Source organism: Anarhichas minor, unplaced genomic scaffold (genome assembly GCF_050575085.1).
Source record: "Anarhichas minor isolate MPS153535 unplaced genomic scaffold, ASM5057508v1 ptg000090l, whole genome shotgun sequence".
NCBI classification, from domain to species: Eukaryota; Metazoa; Chordata; class Actinopteri; order Perciformes; family Anarhichadidae; genus Anarhichas; species Anarhichas minor.
The window spans coordinates 2,040,943-2,062,320 of record NW_027466536.1 but is presented as its reverse complement, the minus strand read 5'-3'; the positions used below and the strand labels follow the sequence as shown (position 1 = coordinate 2,062,320).

At 41.3% G+C, this 21,378-nt stretch overlaps 3 protein-coding genes across 3 annotated transcripts; 1 reads left to right on the top strand and 2 right to left on the bottom strand.

Annotated features, from left to right (window-relative positions):
* The first annotated feature begins 1,553 nt into the window (after nucleotides 1-1,553).
* tigara (TP53 induced glycolysis regulatory phosphatase a) lies at nucleotides 1,554-5,531 on the top strand. The gene is made up of 5 exons (XM_076082282.1): nucleotides 1,554-2,610; nucleotides 2,688-2,809; nucleotides 3,132-3,209; nucleotides 3,336-3,446; nucleotides 4,370-5,531. The coding sequence occupies exons 2-5, from the start codon at nucleotides 2,792-2,794 to the stop codon at nucleotides 4,757-4,759; spliced, it is 597 nt and encodes a 198-aa protein (XP_075938397.1). The 5' UTR covers nucleotides 1,554-2,610; nucleotides 2,688-2,791; the 3' UTR covers nucleotides 4,760-5,531.
* Nucleotides 5,532-6,732: 1,201 nt separating this feature from the next.
* Nucleotides 6,733-8,040, bottom strand: LOC142938855 (fibroblast growth factor 23-like). The gene is made up of 3 exons (XM_076082280.1): nucleotides 7,824-8,040; nucleotides 7,262-7,365; nucleotides 6,733-7,161 (listed from the first exon to the last, which is right to left on the bottom strand). Exons 1-3 carry the CDS (start codon nucleotides 8,038-8,040, stop codon nucleotides 6,733-6,735), a joined length of 750 nt encoding a protein of 249 aa, XP_075938395.1.
* Nucleotides 8,041-13,741: 5,701 nt separating this feature from the next.
* LOC142938823 (fibroblast growth factor 6-like) lies at nucleotides 13,742-17,871 on the bottom strand. Its single transcript, XM_076082233.1, has 3 exons — nucleotides 17,526-17,871; nucleotides 16,821-16,924; nucleotides 13,742-13,985 (listed from the first exon to the last, which is right to left on the bottom strand). Exons 1-3 carry the CDS (start codon nucleotides 17,869-17,871, stop codon nucleotides 13,809-13,811), a joined length of 627 nt encoding a protein of 208 aa, XP_075938348.1. The 3' UTR covers nucleotides 13,742-13,808.
* Nucleotides 17,872-21,378: the final 3,507 nt, after the last annotated feature.

Below are 21,378 nucleotides of genomic sequence, written 5' to 3'. Positions count from 1 at the left end.
GAACGTAGGTCCCCAAGTAGGCCCAGATAATAAAATGTGTGGCGAAATGTCACAAATAAAGCTGGATGACGAGGGCAAGTGTGTTATTTATGCCCTCTAGTGGCGGCATGTATTAATGTATTTGATTCACAGACATTACCACAAGCAACAGACTTGCTGCAAAAGAAAGATTGTTTAATGTGTTTAATATATTGAAATTAATGTGGGCTAAATTAATATACTTCTGACAGGCAAGACCTTAAGACTGAATATGTATTTGTTGTAAAACTAGAGCCTATGATTTTTAAATACAAAGTTGTCATAGGTGGATGTTTCACACGGATACCTAGAAAGTTACTTTTATTTAAGGTTATATATGATTTCAATTCAGGCCATCATAATAATAAGAAACTTTTGGAGATATGTCCAAAATGTATAACTCTTAAACCCTATGGGGCTCAATATTTCAAAAATGTATCTCCTATTACAATGTTTAGACACTCCAAGCTCCACTATAATAGATACTGTTACCACAACAATTATATACGGACTATTTAAATTCTTTGAAATGACAAATAAGAGACTTTGAATATACCCATAGTATAGTATGACAAAAAAAGTCATGAAAAAGTCATAATATTGTATGTCCAAAAAGGTCATATTATAGTATGTCGAAAAAAATAAAAATAAAAAAGTCATAGTATTGTATGTTGAAAAAAGTTCAATTAATTTTGTTTTAATAATTTTATTAAAATCAAGCAAATACAAAAGTGTGTTTATAGAAAACAGTAAAGTACCTGTTTCTGTGACAGTGGGGTCTGACATCTTCATACAATTATAGGAATGATAGTCAGACTTCATGGCCAATTGTATCACCTTAAAAAGGATCATTTTTAACATCAACAGATATGCTGAAAATGGTTATAACAGTTGTCAAGTAGACAGACACACACACACACACCACTTGATTCCAATTATCATTCATTCCAGATGGTGGAATAATAATTAAATCAATAAGTCATTATTCTAAATAATCAATCACGCTTGTTTTCTTGTCCCTTGAGTAAATATAATCTTATTGGAGAGGAGTGGGTGTGACTTTGTTCTAATAGTTTTTTGTTTTAGTTTTAAATTACGCGCTTGTCTAGTGTTACCTTTATGTGCCAGAATACCTCTCCAGGCGCGAGACAAGTACGCTGCTGTAGTCGTCCTCGAGGCAGTTGGTTTTTTTTAAACTACCCCACAGTCAATAGGATATTATACGGCTTTAGTCTAAAGCATGAAGGCGCTAACATTTGGGCTGAGCCTTATTCGACAGTAAGTGCAGTTGACATTCATATTCAGTGTTTATGATAACGTTTGGCTCCGAGTGGTGCTGCCTGTTGCTCCTATTTATAGACCGCGTCAGTCTGTAGTCGCTCCTTCGACCTATTAACGTTAGCCAAGTTATTTTTGATAAAGTGATGGGTCTATGTATATATTTATATATGTGTAAAATCAAATGTGTATATATATATATATATATATATATATATATATATATATATATATATATATATATATCAGTCTGCATCATTTAGCATAACGTTGGCTGTTTACATGCTAACCCTAGCATGTGTTAATGACCCTGATGACACCTTGCATTAACATGCGTCTTGGACGATCGGGTTACGAGGGGACGGCGCTTAATACAACGGTAAACCACCAACAAGACGTATTGTGGTCCTAACACGTCCCGAGTCTGGAACTGAGACACGTTTGAACAAATATCTTTTGAGGTATAAACGATAAAGCTTCCTGACAAGGACGAAACCGGAAATAAAAAGTCTTCATTTTACTCTAGTTGGTTCTCTAGTAGCAGTAGCGTAAGCTGCTGTTGCCGATGGTTATGATTTGCAAAACTTTGTCTCACTCCCACCTACAGTATCACCTGCAGTCAGTGGCGCTTTACAGCTTCACTTTTTCCGTTCTTACCTTTCACAATAAAAGCCTTGGACATATACTGCATGCATCACTGCTTACCAGAGGAAACCTGAATTCATTTAGAGCTTGTTGTCGCTAAGAGGAAACTCAACACTAGAATATATGGTTTAGAAATCTGGTTTAATATGATAACATTTTGAATATACTAATACCACTACTATACTACTACTAATAATAATATTAGTAATAATAATTAAACAACTGAAATCCACTTTTTCCTGTCATAGATTTATTTCCGGGTTACAGGTAGAACCATTTATACTAAATGAAACATTTCTATCAAATGTGCATTAGTGTCAAGAGAAATGATGCCAATACAACCAGAATCCATAAATCATGTGAAAATTAGTTTTGATTAAGTCACCTTTTATGGGACATGCCGGAAAGCTTGAGCCTGAATTAACAGGAGCCATGTTTGATCATCTGCCCTACTTAAAGGTGCTAAAGCAAAACATTATGCAGGAGAAATATATACACGTGTGTATATGGTAAAAAGCATGAAATCAAATGTATGACAGTTGAACAGTAGCTTCTATGAGCTTCTTTAACTAATCTGTAAATGATATTAGCTTCTGTACTTTGGCATTGATAAGTCATGTATTTTCTGCAGTGGGGAAACGCAGTACAATAAAGAAGGCCTGCTACAAGGTATAGTACGACTGAAGATACACTATCCCGTGTTCTCTCTGTGTCTTACTCTCATCTTTCCGTCTTCCTCCACACAGGCCAGGCCATAGATTCACCCTTGTCTGACATCGGGCTGCAGCAGGCTGAGGCAGCAGGCTGTTACCTTAAAGATGTCGCGTTCAGCAACGTGTTTGTCAGCGATATGCTGCGGGCCCAGCAGGTACGATGCTTTGGTTTCACAGATGGACCTAGCTATGAGTCTTGATTTGAAAAATGAATCAAAACACTGCAGGATGTATTCATTTGACTGTTTGAGTAGATGTAATAGAAGTACTCTACACTATTATACTGCATTAAACCACACTTTTCTGCTTTTATTTTCACTTTGGGACATTTGTTCCTGTGAGCAATATTTATCTTAGCGTGGGAGTGGGCGGGGAAGCTTCTGCTCTTCTTCTGTAAAGAGAGATAACGTCAGCATGTCACAGTATGTTAGTGTGTGATGGGATGATGATGATGATGATGTGCATTATTTCTTCCAGACTGCTGAAACAATAATGAAACACAACCGTAGTTGTTCTGGTGTACAAATGGTGTGTGACTCTTTACTTAAAGAGAAAGTGAGTGGCATTTCTTTTGTGGGATCTTACAACAAAATGTGTTTTCACAAAAGCATTTTCTTTGGATATATTGACTTATTAATAGATGATCGTGAGTCATCCAGTCAGTGCCTTGTTATTTTTCAGAGCTTCGGGATAGCAGAGGGGCAGCGGGTGCAGGACGTGAGAGAGATGGCCAAGGCAGCCGGTCAGTCGTTTCCAGACTTCACCCCTCCAAAGGGGGAGACTCAGGAGCAGGTGAGGCCGGGGGTTGTGGCTGTCGAAGAAGGGTTGAGTATCTGTTTCTCTGTTATTTCATCACTTATACAGCGAGTATTTATTTCTCTCTCTGTCAGTTTGAAAATGGAAACGTATACTGCTCGACAGCAGTCATTCATTATGTATTGACTCCTCACACATCGGATAACGTTTGTGTCCTGATACTAAATGATGTCCCTACAATGTACACTCACAACCACTAGCTGGCAGGAAACACTCATCTCCTCAGTCAAATCCCTTTCTCTGCATGGATGTAACATGCTTGTCTCAGAGCCTCTTTGCATCCACATGATTGTGTATCTTTTGTATCTGCCAGAGCACCAGTGTGTGTGTGTGTGTGTGTGTGTGTGTGTGTGTGAGAGAGTCAGGAGGATCAAAGTCCATGCCCTTCCACTGTCAAACAACTGCAGAGTGTTCGTCACTGCTCCTGATTAAAAAGTCACCACTTAGCTTTGTGTTAGAGGCTGTGTGGGAGGAAGGTGTGTGAGGGGGCGTCGGAAGGAGGGATGTTCTATTTCAAAAATGCCTCATGCGGGCTTCATCCGTTAGATCTTGGCTTGGACGTTAACTCTGGTCCATCCCAGTACGTGACCAGCACATCATGATGATGATGCAGATATACAAAGATGGATTTGACGTAAGCAGCAAGCGCCCCAATCAGTGTCGGCTACGTGCCTCCCTCCCAGCTTCTCCCCGACCAGTTACAGGTTGTTGAATCAGGACGAAACTGAAAAGCTGGCTTGTGTGTTTTTGATGGGGAAAGGTTGTAAACTACGTTGTCTTGACGATAACAACCTACAACTTTCATCCCTCACAGTTGCAGGTCGTCACATGTTTGTGAAGAAAGACAATGCAAGAGAAGCATGGCGCAGTTCATAACCGATGTGTTGTGCTCTGTTCAGGTGAAAGAGCGGGTCAAAGAGTTTTTGGAGAAAACTCTCCAGCAAATTGGGGCCGAACACTGGCGTGACAGAGGGGAGGATGAGAGCTCCTTCTCCGCTCAGTCAGAAACATCCTCCGTGGAGGGGCAGGCGGACGATGGGGTCAGGGGTGTCCCGGTCCACGCTTTGGTCGTCACCCACGGCGCCTACATGTGCGTGGCAGTGCGTTTCTTCGTGGAAGAGTTACATTGCTCCTTGCCTCCGGGCTCCGACAAAGCACATATGTTCGCTTTAAGTCCCAACACGGGTCTGTGTCGGTTTTTACTTACCATGAGAAAAGAGGATGACCGGTTCAAATTGTCAGGGATCCGCTGTGTGTTTGTCCACAGGGGGGGGGGGGGGGCATGTTAAAAAGTAGGAGCTAAATGACGTAAGAGACAACACTGAAAGTTTACAATTTTCCTAGCTTGTTTTTACAAATGTAATTAGAATAAATCTAAGGTCCAGTATCCAGGTGCTGTTGATTGTTTGTATAGTTTACCAGAGGCAGTATCTTAAAAACACATTTTAGTATTCTTAAATTGATGGAATTCAGACCTCGAGTTTAAAGTCACCAATATTTGATACTGTGGCCTAAAACAAAATCTGATTTGTTCTATTTTCAGGGTATATAATGCTGTTTCATGAGTTGATCACCTTTATTTCAACTCATAGACGGTTTGTGTCGTCACTTGTCTGGCTGTTCATTACTGTACACGTGGGCAGCTTTGTGCTCTAATGAGTCCATGTTTCTATATTTACTCTCCGGACGTTCATAGATCCTACGTAGGAACACAGCGCAGAACTGCAACAGTGTTGACTTTTTTGGGAAATCAGTGACTTTTTCATTGCTGGGAATGAACACTTGGGTCAACGAGGGCAAATGCATACTAGAAACAGTGCATGCATGCTGTGTGTTGTACTGTAGCATGTGGTTTCTCCACTTTTCACGGCACTCTCAGCTGTTGTCTCTGTGATCCTGCAATTGAAAACACTAGGAACGCCGTCAGACTTGAGCAGGTTAGAATATTTCTTAAATCAGAAAATGTAGCCGTTACATGTTTCTGTGTCAGAGTAAGGTATCTGTGGAAACTTGCCAACAGCGATGAAAGATCTTTTCCCAATAAAAACCACATTCAGTCTACTCTGGCTCTCATTTCTTCATCTTTGCATAGTATAAATCTTTGATTTTACATTTTGATTTATAAACATATCCTAGCTGAGAACATTTCCATTTAAGTAAGCATGCTCCTTCATTCGCATACATTTGTTTGATGTGCATTACTTCTTTTGGACATTATTTGTCCAGGTCTAATATTTGCCAGTTACATAACCAATTGGCTGTGTGCATAATAACCATGTGATTGTGTTGGTTGGTGGTTGGTAGGTTTCATGCAGGTGTCCTAAGTGACTGGTTACTGTCATCGCCATAGCCAACGACAGAAAACGTTGCTGAGGCACTTACTGGTATTTTGTTGTAAAGGACCCCAAATGAAAACGTGAACCCAAGAGGAGAGTTAATAACACAAGACCCACATCCATTCCCAGTTCCTGATTTTCCTTCAATATGCAGGATTTGCTATAGAAAGTAAGTATAGACACATCAGACAGACAATCCACTGAGTAGTTACCATTTATTTTTTTCACATAAGAAATAACACAACATGAAATGTATAAATAATAAAACAGTTGGCTAAGAAGTAAGTAATTTAACACATTTCAATAAATAAATAGCTTTTCATCGCTGTGATTATTGGTGTCCGGCACCTGGATTTGATTCTGTTTATGACTGTATTATCTGAGGAAAAGGCCGATTTGTTTTTTCAGTTTGCGCTGGTCTAGTTTTAGTTTAGTTTGTAAACTCCTTGTATGAAGCTTTACTTTATCAACAAATGTATGTATAAATATTCATAATTACGTACAGATTACACATTTTTACATATGCAAAAACAAACATTGCCACATCCGACCCAAGGTTTAAAACTGAACTGACGGAAGAGGTCAGCAGGACTTGCTGCATGTTGCCAAACTTATCCTTCATCTGCTGTTCAAACACAAGATCTGTACAAGCTGCTGTGATGTAACATGGTACCATTAAAACAAATTCTGAAGATTCAATGATTTTATGAAATATCTGTTTTTCAGAAGTTGTAAATATATAATGCTTTCCCCTCCAGTGTCGGTTTGACTCTACCAGCCCTTTGCAAGTCATTCTGTGGCTCCCACTGATACCGCAGTCCAGTGGAGTATCTACTCCCACTATGCAGTCAAACATAAAGTGACTTCAGAACAAACAAGAAGGCTTGCGGCTTGACTTTTCACTCATTAAACTCAAGTTCAGTATCTCATTCCTGCTCTGCTCGGTCTGCAATATTAGTCTTGACAGGACTGACGGGCCCGTTGGGCTGTAAGACCCGCAGGGGGTCATCACAGGAGGTGATGGTCTCTTTGGACACAGCACCGGCCTGGTCCTGATCGGGCTGCTGGTGATCTGCATCCTTGTGTTCCTTGGCAGAAGGAGAAGGATGTGAGTGTGATCTTAGTGGATCAGAGGGATTCACTGCCTCACTCCTCCTCTGTCTCTTTACCAAGGGACCCAGGAACCTCTCCACCAGGGCGGAGGAGGGTTCAGGTGGCTCCTGGTAAGCAACTCGCAGCTCAGCTCCCCTCAGTTCGAGCAGCCGGCCTCCATTTATAGAGTAAAACACGTCACGGTGGTTCGCCACGTCTAACCAAATGCGCTGGAAGAGACAATCTTCTGTGTCCCTTTGCCTCTGTTGGGTAGAAAAAAGCAGACAAATACAAAATGTTACTGTTTTCCCTACAGTCACTTCCCGACTTCACTCAAATGAAGTGCATCTAAAAAATACTCACAGAGTTGTACAGCTCTCCCTTTGAGTCCGTACAGAGGAACCGTTTTCTTCTTAAATCAAATATTGACACAAAGTTGCTTGCAGCTGTTCTTACTGGCAAAACCACTGTAAGAAATCAGGTTTAAACACGCCATCATTAGTTATAAATGACAAAAAATGAATTCTTATATATTGCATTGTTAAGAATATTTTGAACATTTTTGGCTGCCAGAAGTATTGGTGGTTTGTTTAGATGACATGCAAAGTATGCGTGGTACATCTACATTACAAGATATATTTGTATATTTATCCACTATCCATGTATTTCCAAACTATTATCATGTATAGATACAATAATACAATAGTTTGTCCATTGTTTTTTACATTTAGGACATACCCATCTATATATATATATAAATATATATATATATATAAAGCATGCTATTGCCCTCTGAGAAATGAAATGAAGTATAAGTTAGACAAATTGTTGCATTTAGTGTTCAAAGGGCATTTACTTTCTAGAATGAAGGTAATAATAATCTTAATGAAACAAACTGTGTTTTTATGGATGAAGGCAGACTTACCAAAAAGGTTTCTGTAAATGCCTTTTTTCATTGTTCCACTCAGCTCCAAGTAGTAACGACTGGTACCAGCTGCTGTGTCTGCATGTGCTGCTGCTGTCTTGAAGCTGCTCTGCTGATGTGGTAAAAGGTGCTCTGGGTCCCGGAGCCTCGGTGTACAATCCACCGGTACAGACACATGTACGGCAATCAAGATGAGTGAGAAGAAAGCCGGTTGCATGATCGATGGGGATGCCGTGCTCTCTTTGCTCTTAACAGCACAAATGTTCAGGTTGGTGTGTGTGAGCAGCTACTGGAGGAGGAGAAAGTCCAACAGGTCTATTTAAACAGAGGGTCGATGAACTGGCTAACTCATTTACCAAAAGTGACCCAAAGCCTACCTTTTCCGTGGTTAGGAGTCTAGAATTCCAGCAGGCTCAAGCTGGAGAATACTATTGTATCTGTTAGAGAACATTAGTTTCTCACTCTAAATGGAAACATCTCTGTGGGAATATTCTGCTATAGATGGAATCATATAACTTGTTCTTTATTCAGACCTTTAAAAAAAAATCCAACATAAAGATTAAACTTGTAACTCCAGAGGCAGAGAAGAGAGGATGAAGATGTGAAAGGATGATGGAGACGGTTGTTCAACGTGTCTCTGATCAACAAAAAGACGGTAAGAAATAAACGCTTCCCAAACTACTCGTATAGTCCTTTTTGTTTGACTTGAAGTTTGTTTCATTCAGACTTTAAAAATTCTCAACAATATCTCTTCTGGTCTGAGTAACATTACAAGTAAATCCTAAATACAGCAAATCCTGTAGTATAAAGAACAACCCTGATAATGACCACAGGCCAAAGCCAGTAGATTATACCTTTACAGCGTAAGTATAAACTACTGATGTACCTCCTAATGACGAGTTCATTCTGTTACCTTGCTCATCATTAAATGTACACTTCCGCTGCCTCTCACTTCCTTTCACCAGAGTGTCTATTTCTGAAAGCTTTGTAGCCCAATTTATAGTGTTTTTAATATATTTTTACCTCATTAGAAAATTCTTGACCCTTTGACCTCACGATTGCTTCCTTCAGCAGGTTGTGTGATCGAGTGATATTCTTCAGGCTTTTTTTGGCTCCAGAAATGTTGACATTTTAAAAAATGTATTTACAATCTGAAGAGTATAAGTCAGGTATATTCAGAGGAACTGATCAGTGACATGACGACACACTTTGGGATCCCTGGAAGAATATTACACCACAGAGAAATGTTCAAGGTGCTCAGGAGGGCAGTGGCAATATGTTGCTTATTGATGAGGAGAATAAACAGTAACGGAAACATAGAGTATCATTTGTTTTTAGGAAATCGTGTCTTGAAACTTTCCTGGAAGGAACTCTGTAACTGAGTACTAATAATAGGTGAAATAGAGACGAAGGTCTGAGATATTTTTAGTTTGCTATGTTGAGTTGCAAAAGCAGTTGTTAACTTTCAGGGAAACTTCCTTGAAAGAACTTTTCCATTTAAACCCAAGTCAATATTAATGAACGATTTATTTATTATTGGAAACTTTATTCATGTTGCTGTTGGCTTGTATGCTTCCTCGTAGACAATTATAGTTTAGCATTTTAATTCAAATCAACATATTGAAAGTGTACCAACAGAACACATAACTGTGTCCTGGAAACTTAGTATGAAACTCAGGAAATTACACCATAAGATAAAGTGCACTCATTTCTTCTTCCGTTTAATTTCATTTCCATACATGTGCTTTATCATCCCTCTAAATGTGGCCCTTCACCAGAAGAGGGCGCCACATACTGACTCATGGTAATTCATTGAACATGACTTTGGCTTGAGGTTTAACATTGTCACAGGCATTCACAGCTTCTTCCCCAGTTCCTCTAATAATCTCCGTTCAAGCCTCAAGAAGCAACCACGCAACTTTAACGCACTGAATCACAACAGCTTTTACAAAACGTCTTTTATTATCATCTCAGGAATACAGTTGACTGCTGTGCACAGCACATACGTACAAAAATAAAAGGAAAACCATTTGTAATATAGTATTTTACTTACTCATCATCATATTTTTTTCAGAAACAAATGATTGGAGAAGTCTGTTGTCTCAAACTAATTTACAATCATTTCAATAATCGGAACTAAGGCAGAAGGTGAGGTATATGTTAAAAAAGAGGAGGGGGACTCAGAGGAAGCACTCTCCCCTCAGTGCAGGAATAGAAAACTGAGAGAGAAACACAAAGGCTGCCGGCACACAGGGACACACTCAGACACACACACACACACACACACACACACACACACACACACACACACACACAAGTCTGATCCCAGATCCTCCCACAGACCTCCAGTTCCCTGTGAACCAACACATTTTAAAACCAGCTGAACAGGTATGAGAAGCACAATGGCAAAATCCAGACACTGGATCCTTAATCAAAGGGTGGAACACATACCTAGTCCATTCTCTACATGCATATTGCAGAATTAAGGATGTGTTAATGTTGAAAGATGGTATACCAGTAACAAACCTTCTCTCAGTTTCTTCTAAATCGTACAACCTTTTTCTGCCTCTCGAAAACAACATCATGCAAAAGTTGCAGGACTTGTAACAGAGTAATATTTCTCAAGCTTTGAAAATCTGACACCAAGCTAAGTTGCTTTTGGTGTACACAACTTATCAGGTGTCTTGAGGAGCCATTGCGACTTTACAATTCCCATTCAACTCATGGCTTGTTGTGCTGACAGTGTCCTCTGAAACATAGCAAAATAAATCAGAAATGACATCCGGTAATAATCACAATGTTGTCATCAAAAACAAGTGTTTGTGATCTTGCATGTGTGCTTGTTTTGATGAAAGCTTAGCCAGGGAAAACAACATACCACCCCTGCTCAGTAAATATTACTCCATAAAAAATGAAAATTAACTTTTTTTATATATATATTTTGACCAATTAGCCAAAATACTTCTCCAACCTAATCCTCACCGCCACAAAATCAGTGCATAAAAAAAAAGGTTATCATAGTGATGTAATAAATAAAGACTTATTAGTCAGAATGAGTAATAAGATGCTCAAGGAAAAATCCCCCAAACGCAGTTATCAAAGGTGTCAATACTCAAAAACATTAAACGTGACATCCTGGGACTCTACGCTTGTTCACTCGGATCACAGTATATACCGGACAACTTGTTCAACTCAAGTGTCCCTTTCCTGGAAGCGTTTGATTCTTTTTAAGTGGCCTTTTGCTACATAACTAGCTCAGACCACAGTCAGTGCTTGCTCTTAGCACACATCCCTCTCGCCTTTTAATCCTCTCCTGTGAGGAGAGTACAGTACATCAGCTCGCACAGTCAGACAATGCCCTGTTATTCCTGACTCAAGGCAAATCCATCTGATACCATCTCTACTGTCGCTTTGGCAGAAACAGAACATGACATGAGTGCACTCAGTTGGACACATGCGCACACACACACACACACACACACACACACACACACACACACACACATGCTTACAAACACATCAGATACTGCACATTCGTCTCTGCTACTAGACATCAGCTGGAGCTTAAAGAGCACGTAAACCATAGCTCACAGACATTTTGTCAATGCGTTACAGTAATGTTAGAAAGAGCATGAGGTAAAATATGATAACTATACATCTATAATAGCCTTGTTACTTTCCTTTAATCATATGTCGCCAAACTGGCCTGACTGGTGGTTTGCTACTTACAGAATATTGCAGGTCAAGTACCAAAATAGAATAACGGAATCCAAAATCATTAAAAATCTAGCTCAGTCGCACCACATTTCAACATTAACTCTGCTCAGGAGTACGAGCAAGGATGCAGAATCATTCATATCTTCATTGCACATGACAAGACAACCATTCATGTCTTGAAGAAGAAATAACAGGCGCAGAGCTCCGTAAGACGACAAAAGTCGCTGAGATGGGCCAGAAAACACGCCTCCATCAGTAACACAAAGGGCAGAAAGCCCACAATGGGACAAGAATCCCAGGGCCCTGTGCTGACCGTCCAGTCTGACATCAACCGACGAGGGGCCCACTAGTCTGACGCTCAGGTATTTTACCCCACATTATTCACATCCTCGCCAAGTTAAACAAACAACCAGTGCCACATGCTGAGTGCCATCTAAGTCATCTGTACATCATTGCTATCTTCAACTTTGCTTGCTCTTTGTCCTCCTCACCCTATTTGTTTCCACAATGGAAAACTACGGTATCTGAAAGAGGAGCACGAGCAGTTGTTGAATTCAAGTATGGTATGCTGCACACAAAGCCCCGGTTGAACATCGCTATTATAACCCTTTGGTTCACTGCTTTTTGCAACATTGCTCGTCTTTCTTTTTTTCTTTCTTTTTTACAAGAAGCCATCCTGTGACTCAGCGGCTAATCTGAATAATGCATAAGTAGCTTAAGAATCTGGGACCAATGAGCGCAATCCACATCATATAAATGTCAGACGGACTGAGTTCCCTGAAGTATTGTTCACATATCCCAGGATGATGAACTCTGAAGCAGTTCCAGTTCCCTCTAAACCAAACCAGAGTATCTACACTATTTCAAATGATGGCAGCAGACCATCATATTTACAGTGGATTGCCTCGTTGATATGCACTGTCACAAACACCGTACTCTATGTGCCAAATATCATCAAACATGTGTGAAAGTCAAACAGCTCCCATCTTCACTTTTGCTATAAAGTCAACATTTCCAAAACAAATTTTCAAAACTGAAATCGAATAAACTAGCAAGGCTACAGGCCAGATGCAACAGATTCTGATGATCAAACAGAACTCAATTTGAACTGGAGGGAGATATACAGCAGACATAAATGGAGGACATTTCCCTTCATAGTGTCAGGTCTATGATATTCTGTTACACAGACGCCCCCTTGACCTCCAACAATGAGGGGGGAAAAGCCTTTCAAATTGAGAAGCTCTCAAACTGAGCAAGTCCACATATATACTTGAAAGAAATGCATGCCCACATATTTACTACACAGTCACACACTCAATCTGGCCTGATGATCCGGCTACAAAATTTGTGAAAGCAAAACCTGGGATTGTCAAAGCTCCCTTGGACATGATAGGGGGCGGATGAGTGCTGACTCTAAATCTAGCTTTCCATATTAGCAAGAGGCTCCACTGGGTGCCTGTGCGGCATTGAGTCTCAATTACTTAATTGATCTAATTATAGAAAGAAAATAAAGTGGAGAAACCTCTGGCCTTCTAGGAATTGGAGCTAAAGCCTCCCGGTGGTGTCTGAGGGAGTGATGACTTGCGTTTCATTCCTATTTCTGACTTGAGCACCGTGTTTCTTGCATGCAAGGGCAAGGGGGCCCCGCAAGTAGGAATTCAAGGCACCGCCACCTCATGACGAAGCAACAAAAAACACCAGAAAGTGCCCTATAGTTGCCGTGACAGTGACAGAGACAATTGAACATAGAGAGAATGGGAAGCGCTCAAATCCTTGATGGATGACAACAAAAAAACATTTTCAGTAAACAGGCATTCTTCTCTGTAGAAATTTCATGCACACATTTCTCTTTTTCTTCTTCTTCTTCTTCTTCTTCCCCTTCAGGAAATGGTGCTTTGAGGTAATAACGTATCCATTTCATTTTCAAAAGGAAGAACTGTCATCCACTGACAGGGCAAGGACTCAACCAATTCCAGCAAGCACCCATATAAACTGAGGGGATAAATGACACCTCTCCATCCCCGTCATATCACAAAAATGATGAAAATCATAAAAGCAGCAAAGAATGGCATTTCCATAATTTCTACTACAAAGGAAGCTACCCAAATATACATATAAAGTTTGAATAAATACTATCATATATAGTGGTATTTCTTTCTTTTAAAGTCCAAGTTGTCTTTTGTGTTTGTACGTACGTATACAGTATTTATGTTACCTGGGAAATAATCCACATGTGCAAATAAGTTTGTTATTGCCAGTTTTTGCTCATCATATTCGGGGTAGGAAGTGCGTTACAGTCATGGCAGTGGTGGCCTTGTTGCCTCTCTTCACGCGGCCATGCTTGCTGAGTGCTACGTAGGAGCCTCTGTAAACCAGAGACTCGTAGGCGTTGTAGTTGTTGGCGAGCAAGCTCTCCTTGAACTTGCACTCGTCATGGAAGAATGTCTGGAGGGGGCAAAGAGACACACAGCGGGCATTTTAATGAACTGCTCAAGAAAGTGGCAGTTTGTAGTTTGAAGGGCTGGGGGAACATTAAAAATCTCTTTAAAAATGAATAAAGCTAAAGATTAGATTACACACAGCAATGTTAGAGTTATCTTTGTGCAATCTCCCAGCAGCACTAACAGCTCTTAAATATTAGGTGTATTGAGTATTCTCCTTTATCAATTGAACTTAACTGAAGTAAACACAGTGAGCCACATCTACTACTAAATGTGCTAATATTCAACACACGAAAGGAAACTCTTTGGAGGGATGGTGTATTCACAGGGAAAAAAAACTGCGCTTAAATTTGACTGAACTGCAGAACTTAAAGAAATAGATTTACATTTTGAGAGATTTGCAAAGAGTTAGAAGATAAAATTGATGGTAAATATGAAGCTGCAACCAGGAGACGCTTAGCTTAGCTTAGCTTAAAGACTTGAAGCAGTAGCCTGGCTGTATCCAAAGTTCACAAAATAGGCCTACCGGCACCTCTAAAGCTCACTATATCAAGACATAACACCTTATATCCGCTATATAAAATAATCTCTAAATACACACATCTGTCACTTAAGAACAATACGACTGCCCTGCTACAGTGCTGACAGTGTGCGACTTGTACAGTGTGCAGCAGCAGAGCAAATACATCAGAAGTCATGTGGCCTAATTCAATCTCTTATCAGATCATCAGCCGACTCACGAGCTAACGCTTCATCACTCATGACCAGATAAGCGACTCACATTACGTCTGTCAAATATGTTGGCCACAGCGGGCAAACCAGTGGCTATGTGTCAGCAGGGTAAACACAATGTTTCCTCCCCCAGCACCAGCAACATTTATATATTAATAGCTGTCAATGCTCCAGAAGCAAACAAACAGAAATTCTAAAATTAAATAAATATTGATGTATGTACCTCAGCCATTTAAAACCCAAAGATAAAAACTGACAGGTCAGTAACAATGCTGAGAAATATGTTAAATCCTCACTGCTCTTATACCTATAAAAGCCTTTATCCGTGATAGCCACATCATTGTTATTAAGCTATAGTGATATAACCAGGATCAGACCACGGTTACCATGTTTCAAATCCAGCTGTTTTTTGAGGATGCATCAAAGATATATGAAAAATGTTAACGCTGTTGTGCATACATGCAAATTTACACTCAGTACTATGTTTTGCAGCATTGGGTGCTTCTCAGTAACAAGCACAACTGCATTTTGGTAAGCGCGCGTTCAACGTGAACTTTCAGATCGTGAGTGGGGCTTGATGGCCAGGGTCCCTAGAAAGCATCCCATTGGTTGATTTTAATGGTGCAAGGGTGTGCACGTCTTGCTAGCTAGCTAAAGAGCGACTGATATTGTACTTACGTTAACGTTACAACAGTAGTGATGACTCGTATTATTTAACTACAGTATGATTTAGAACTTTACCCCGATACCAAAAATTGGAAATAAAACGTTTGGGACCACATCGACCGGATGACTTAATCATATCTCAAGACGGAAAGGATAAAAAAAGAGAATTCAACCACGAGTGGTTCATATGGCAAACTTGGTTAATGGCTAGCATGTTGCTTTCCATGTCTTCTTTTCATAGTGGAAACTGTCTGGACAGCAATCGCATGTGGATAATGCCATCGAGTTAGGCCTACTGGGAACAACGTACGCGGCCTCTCAGCTTGACGGTGCGTACAGAGGTGGCGTTGAAGAATACAACCGTCAGACTGAAGAAAACAGGTATGTTCTTGCCAGAATTCTAACCTGTCTAAAACTTTGTGGAATGTGCGAAATTCGGGCGGCTCTGGCACTTTAAAACGCATATTTGAGACTATGCGGGAGGGAGACTCCAGACTAAGGAACCATTACCATACTCGATCCTATTTTAAGGGCACTTCAGCCATTATTGAAAATGAACTTTCAGATTGTAATGCTTACAAGGATGAGGTTGCTCTAAAGATGACAAATGCACCTTTCGTTGCTGAGTAGGCTATTTGATGTTCTTTAACATTATCCTTTGGTGGTCATACGTGTTGGTATGGTAAAATATGTCGTCAGATCTTCATTAGGTGACTTTAGATGCCATTATTCGGCTGGAATTGTTTCATCTCTGTTGGTCACAGCAATCGCAGTGTCTCCCCTCTCTGACTTGCGCGCAGTTTATTAGTTGTGTATGGATTGATGTGATGTATCTATATGTTTGGATTGCATTATCAAATGTTCTTGTATGAATATTGTGTGGCCCCACCAACATTTGTCATACCAAAATCGCCACTGCTATGAACTAGAAATTGAAATGCCTGTCTCAGATTTTTTTTTTTTTTATGTTGGAGGTGGGAGGAGCTGCTGTTAGGTGAGTTGGGCCTTTGCCTCCCAGGATGTGTGTGATGTGCACTGCCCTGCAAAATAAGCGCTTTGCCGTTAAAATCGATTTCCAGCTCTGCTGACAGGTTTCATTGCGTCAGGGGGTTTTCCCTCCCCCTCCCCCTCCTCCTCACACACGACCACATTACAAGCGTGTGGACTGAACCCTGCATCTGTTAACCTCATCATTATTTACCCATAGGGCACCAGGCCCAGCACACTTGCTTTAAATAGAGCTTCATACATTCCTGATGAAATTAAAATATAGGGATTTCGCAACATATAATGAGCAGCCCCCCTGCTGACAGATAGGGCGGCATCCCAAAATATGACTGGCAAAAAAAAAAAAGGTGGATTGAGCTGCAAGTGCGTCCTAATTCCAGGATCCCATTAACCAACATTGCTGGACAATAAATGAAATAGTGTGCATACCTACCGTTCCGTATAACCTTCCACGGCTGTTCATTGCGACAAACAACTCACTCCTCACCCCATATAGGCTCACCACTCCTCTGTCCACCGTAGAGATCTCTATTAGACCTGATACAAGACAAAGAATTATTGCATTAGAGTGAAAATTAAAAAATGAAATACCAACCGATCATCCTGGCTAATTCAGTGTTCAATAGCATTGTGCTGTGTCTCTCTCTCTCTCTCTCTCTCTCTGCGTCTATGGGTGTAACCTTGCAGATTGCTGCGCAGCATGCCGAGCCTTTGTTCTGCATCCTTCACCCCATCTTACATTTGCACCCAGGCGCGTGCCAATTAAGCGCATTCTTGTTATTGCAATAATTGCAGTAATTGCATTGACGTGCACGGCTATTGGGTCTCCAGACCGCCCTCACGGGGCTGCGTAAAAATAAGTTGTGTCTAAAAGCGTCCATACATTCATGTCATGGTTGAGCTTGGGGAGGAGGGGGAGGAAGAGGGGGGGGGGGGGGGTGCTCAGCACTGATGGATACTTATTTTTTAATAGATTTGTATTTGCCGTGGAAGAAATTATGCTAGTCCTCTAGAGTCGGATGACATATGATCATGCAAATGAAAAGAGGGGATAGACTAGCCTGCTCATCACAGATCCATGCTTATTGACTCTGCCGGTCTTTTATGTCTATTGCATTACATTGGAGGTAAAACTCACTGTACTGGTTTTCATTATGTACACCGTTTATCCTTCCGTCGGGGAGGACCTGAAGGTGAAACCCGATGCCCACGTTGCAGTAGAGCCTCCGCACTCTTTTGATGCCCAGCAGATAGTCATTCTCCCAGTTCTGCTCCGGTTTCTCCCCAGAGATCCCCAATACAGAGCGGGAGAAGAGGGTCTCCCATCGTTTCTCCAGTAAAGTTGCATTTGTCCTGCTGCTCGGTAAAGGGTACGCTGACACGATCCCCAGTAGAAAGCCCAGGAGAACCACCGCGGTCAGCGTCCAGTGCGGCGTGCCGGCCTCGCAGGACATACTGACGAGGAGCCTTTGCGCAACGGCCATCCGGTTTACCTTCGGGCCACGTGGTTGAAATGAATGACCCTAAAAATACCGCTCTTCTTGTTTTGCTTCCTTCGGCATGCTGGCTGAGGGTTATTTTGGGAGCGCGGATCAGGGCTTTGGGCATGAAACGTAAGCCCCGGTGCAGAGGAGGAGAGGAGACGGGAGAGTGCGCGGCAGAGCTGGAGGTGATGGTGATGGTGATGGTGAGGTTGGTGGTGGTGATTACCATGTTTTGCAGCTCTTCTGCGCCTCTCTCTCTCTCTCTCTCCCTCTCTCTCACACACACACTCTCTCTTTCTCTCTCTCTCCCCCCCCTCTGTCTCCTTCTCAGTAATAGTTCAGAATAAATCCTCCACCACTCACCAAAAACCCAGTTTCAACCTTGGCAGGGCTATCGTCGCATCCCAAGATGACATCATGCCGACTTCGCCGCTGGGACAATACAAGGGTAGAGAGGGTGCTGACAGCAGGAAAAATACCAAAGTCTGTGGAGAGTTGGGGGGTGGGGGGAGCCCCCTATCACTGCTGGACTCGAAGCGGAGAAAGCTCATTGGTGGCGTTCAGTGGCCGTGGGACGCGAAGGGGCACACGGGCTGCTCCCAAATTGGGTCGATGGTCATATGCCTGTCAGGCCGTTTCCTTATTTAGAAGGAAGGTGTAAAAACAGGCCCACTTGTCACCGGAGAGCAATGACAGGGCTCTCGTGATCTCATTTCTTCTGCTGCGCCGTTCAGGAATCTGTGTTTTTCTGGGCACACAATGCTGGACCAGAGAGAGAGCCACCAACCCTCGGCCGCTGAGATCAGGGTTCGAGACCTCCGTGTCGGCCAGCATCAACCCTGCTGACGTGTCCTTGAGCAAGACACCCACTCCCCCGCAGCTCTAAACAGCGGTTGGGTAACGGAGGCCCAGACCGGCATTTTTATAAAGTATCATTTTTTTTTTTACAGTACATCATAAACCGTGCATTTCGCACGGTGCACTCGTGATAACTATGAGGAGCAAACTGGAGAGGCGCGTCATCAAATGGCACACATTGTCAGCATGCCATTCCCTGCAACATGAAAGCCTATCGTCTTTTCCATGTAATAGATAATGCCACCAGCAGCATGCCCATGCGTCAGTGACGCCAGTGCAGTTGCGCAGCAGCGGTCGCTCTTGCACACATCAGTTCCCCAAGATTTCCAAAGGATGGCACCATTTCCAAGGTCATTTTAACCGCTCAGCGCTTCGTTGTCAGGAGACCAAACTCCAAAGAGATCTTTGGACATTTCATGATACAAAACACTTACAATGATGTGTATGTGTGATAAGTGATGCACTTCAGATTAAATTTATTAAAATTGTTAAACAAGGTGAACAGCTTCCTTCATATTTTAAGTTGAAATACGGTATTCAAGAATGACCAATAATGCATCTGTTTTTTTAATGTAAAGGAGAATGCGTTTCAAAAATGTACTCAGACATCTCATTAACAATGCAGTTCTTTTATTTTGTATAAAATCTACTTGGTAAACTGCATATTCATACACAATCTGATGGATGTATAATGAAACTGAAATACACTTTTTTTTAAATATGGCTGACTGCATTTATGATAACACAGGTGACAAAAACTGATTTGAAAAAACCTGATCAATCACAGCAAAACACAATGACTTCTGGCCTTAACATAGTCGGACCATTGGCACTTCTTTTGTCTGAAATTAAACAAGACATTTGGTTGAGAGCAAAAGGGACTGAAAACGCCACCCGTCCAGTTAATTATGTCTGTAGTGTTTATATGTCAAGTTTAACACAAACACGGCTCTCCGATGACAGGGAATATGTGGTTATATATGATCAAGATAAGGCAGTATTGACAAAATGATGAACACAAAGCAGTTGTGTGACAGGAATAAAGTTTTCAGCTGGTACAGGCTGTATGACCACAGGAATAACTTTGTTTTCTGATCTGCACTACGCTCTGAGATGTTAAAGTTACAGGATAAAGCAGGTAATGATAAAATAAATTATAGTTTGATGATGCTTCTATATCACATCTATACAAATAATTTATCTTTTTCACAGAAACAGCCTTCGCCCTTGCACCAATGAAAGAGACGAGGCCAATAGTTTAATACGCACTACTTTGTAATAAAAACATTATAAATAAATACATATGTACAAAAAAAAAAAAAAAAAAAAGTGGTTGAAAAATGTACAGGCACTTGTAAAACAACTTTTTTTTCAGACACTTCAGCTACTGCTAGACAAAATGTTTCCCGTGGATTTCCGGGTGAAAAGGAGAATGCAGTTGCTTGAGTTTTATTTACTGCAGTGGTGTCGACATGACAAACAAATCCTCTGCCGTTTTTACTTCCCTCCTGCTGAGCACACCTCAGGCAGTGAGATCCTTCAGGACTATTTGTATCTGCGGAGACTAATTCATCACCCAACTCGTGTGCGATCAGACAACCTGGATATAAAATGCTCAAATGAACTCACTTAGCGGTTGCGAAACAAGCACGGCGTTTAGACCAACCGGCCAAATTCAAAAGCTCAACTGAAGGCCACAATACAATGTAACATACAGCATCACATGGGCCAGGTTCAAGCCATTACAGTTTATAATGAGTGGTGTGAAAAAAATCCTTCACACACGTGAGTCATATCACTTTTAAACATTACCCACTCTGTCCTCCATGTTATGTACCCCCCCCCCCCCCCCCCCCACACACACACACACACACACACACAAAGACAGACGGACACAGACAAGCGCGCGCACACACCTCAGATCTACTCCCATCAATATAGTGCCTACTCTCGCATCATTTTTCAGTAACTAAATATTTCCATTTACTGCATTACTTTTTTTTTGGTCTTTCAGGAATGGGTGCCATGAAGCGAGCTTGGCTCAGACATCCCCCTACATGTTTACATACAGCATCATGTAACCAGCCCATCTGGATGTCCTAGATTGTCATTTGAGAATACAGTAGAACATGCAGAAGGGAAAGGTCGTTTTTCATTTTAAATCAGTGGCTTAAAAAGGACAGGATGGGACACTAAAACAATGTACTAACCTGAGACGACTGTCCTGATCAGGAGCATAGTTGGACAAGATGAGAAGTCAACTAGACTAGATTATTCTTGGTTAGATGCAACACTTCCAGTTCTAGTAAGCAGCTTCATTCTTAAACCACCAGTCGATAACCTCACCTCAACAGGTTGCATAACAAAACTCCCATAGGGATATACTGTAAATTTGTATACAAAATATTTACAGTTAAACTGTTCATTAATTAATAGATGGCACTAGATGGGCGGAACGCAGAAAATGGGGCCCAAAATCAGAGTACAGCTGAGTTTTTTTAAAGGGGTATACATAACTCCGCATGTGGAGACTGTTGTATAATGTCCTCTGCGGCTCTGGAGGGGCTTTGTTAAGTCTGGGGAAACAACCCTGATGTGTGATGTCATCAGGATTATCTTAAATTATTTCATTTAGTTGAAAGAAAAACT

What these genes read in the sequence shown, in the direction of transcription:
- tigara (XM_076082282.1), top strand. An exon ending in ACTCTTTACTTAAAGAGAAA is followed by an intron (nt 3,210 to 3,335) that starts GTGAGTGGCATT and finishes GTTATTTTTCAG; the next exon opens with AGCTTCGGGATAGCAGAGGG. An exon ending in AGGGGGAGACTCAGGAGCAG is followed by an intron (nt 3,447 to 4,369) that starts GTGAGGCCGGGG and finishes TGCTCTGTTCAG; the next exon opens with GTGAAAGAGCGGGTCAAAGA.
- LOC142938855 (XM_076082280.1), bottom strand. Translation starts at nt 8,040, where the DNA reads ATGCAACCGGCTTTCTTCTCACTCATCTTGATTGCCGTACATGTGTCT. An exon ending in CATTTACAGAAACCTTTTTG is followed by an intron (nt 7,366 to 7,823) that starts GTAAGTCTGCCT and finishes GATTTCTTACAG; the next exon opens with TGGTTTTGCCAGTAAGAACA. An exon ending in AGGGAGAGCTGTACAACTCT is followed by an intron (nt 7,162 to 7,261) that starts GTGAGTATTTTT and finishes TCTACCCAACAG; the next exon opens with AGGCAAAGGGACACAGAAGA.
- LOC142938823 (XM_076082233.1), bottom strand. Translation starts at nt 17,871, where the DNA reads ATGGCCGTTGCGCAAAGGCTCCTCGTCAGTATGTCCTGCGAGGCCGGC. An exon ending in ACATAATGAAAACCAGTACA is followed by an intron (nt 16,925 to 17,525) that starts GTGAGTTTTACC and finishes GTCTTGTATCAG; the next exon opens with GTCTAATAGAGATCTCTACG. An exon ending in GTGGAAGGTTATACGGAACG is followed by an intron (nt 13,986 to 16,820) that starts GTAGGTATGCAC and finishes TGCCCCCTCCAG; the next exon opens with ACATTCTTCCATGACGAGTG.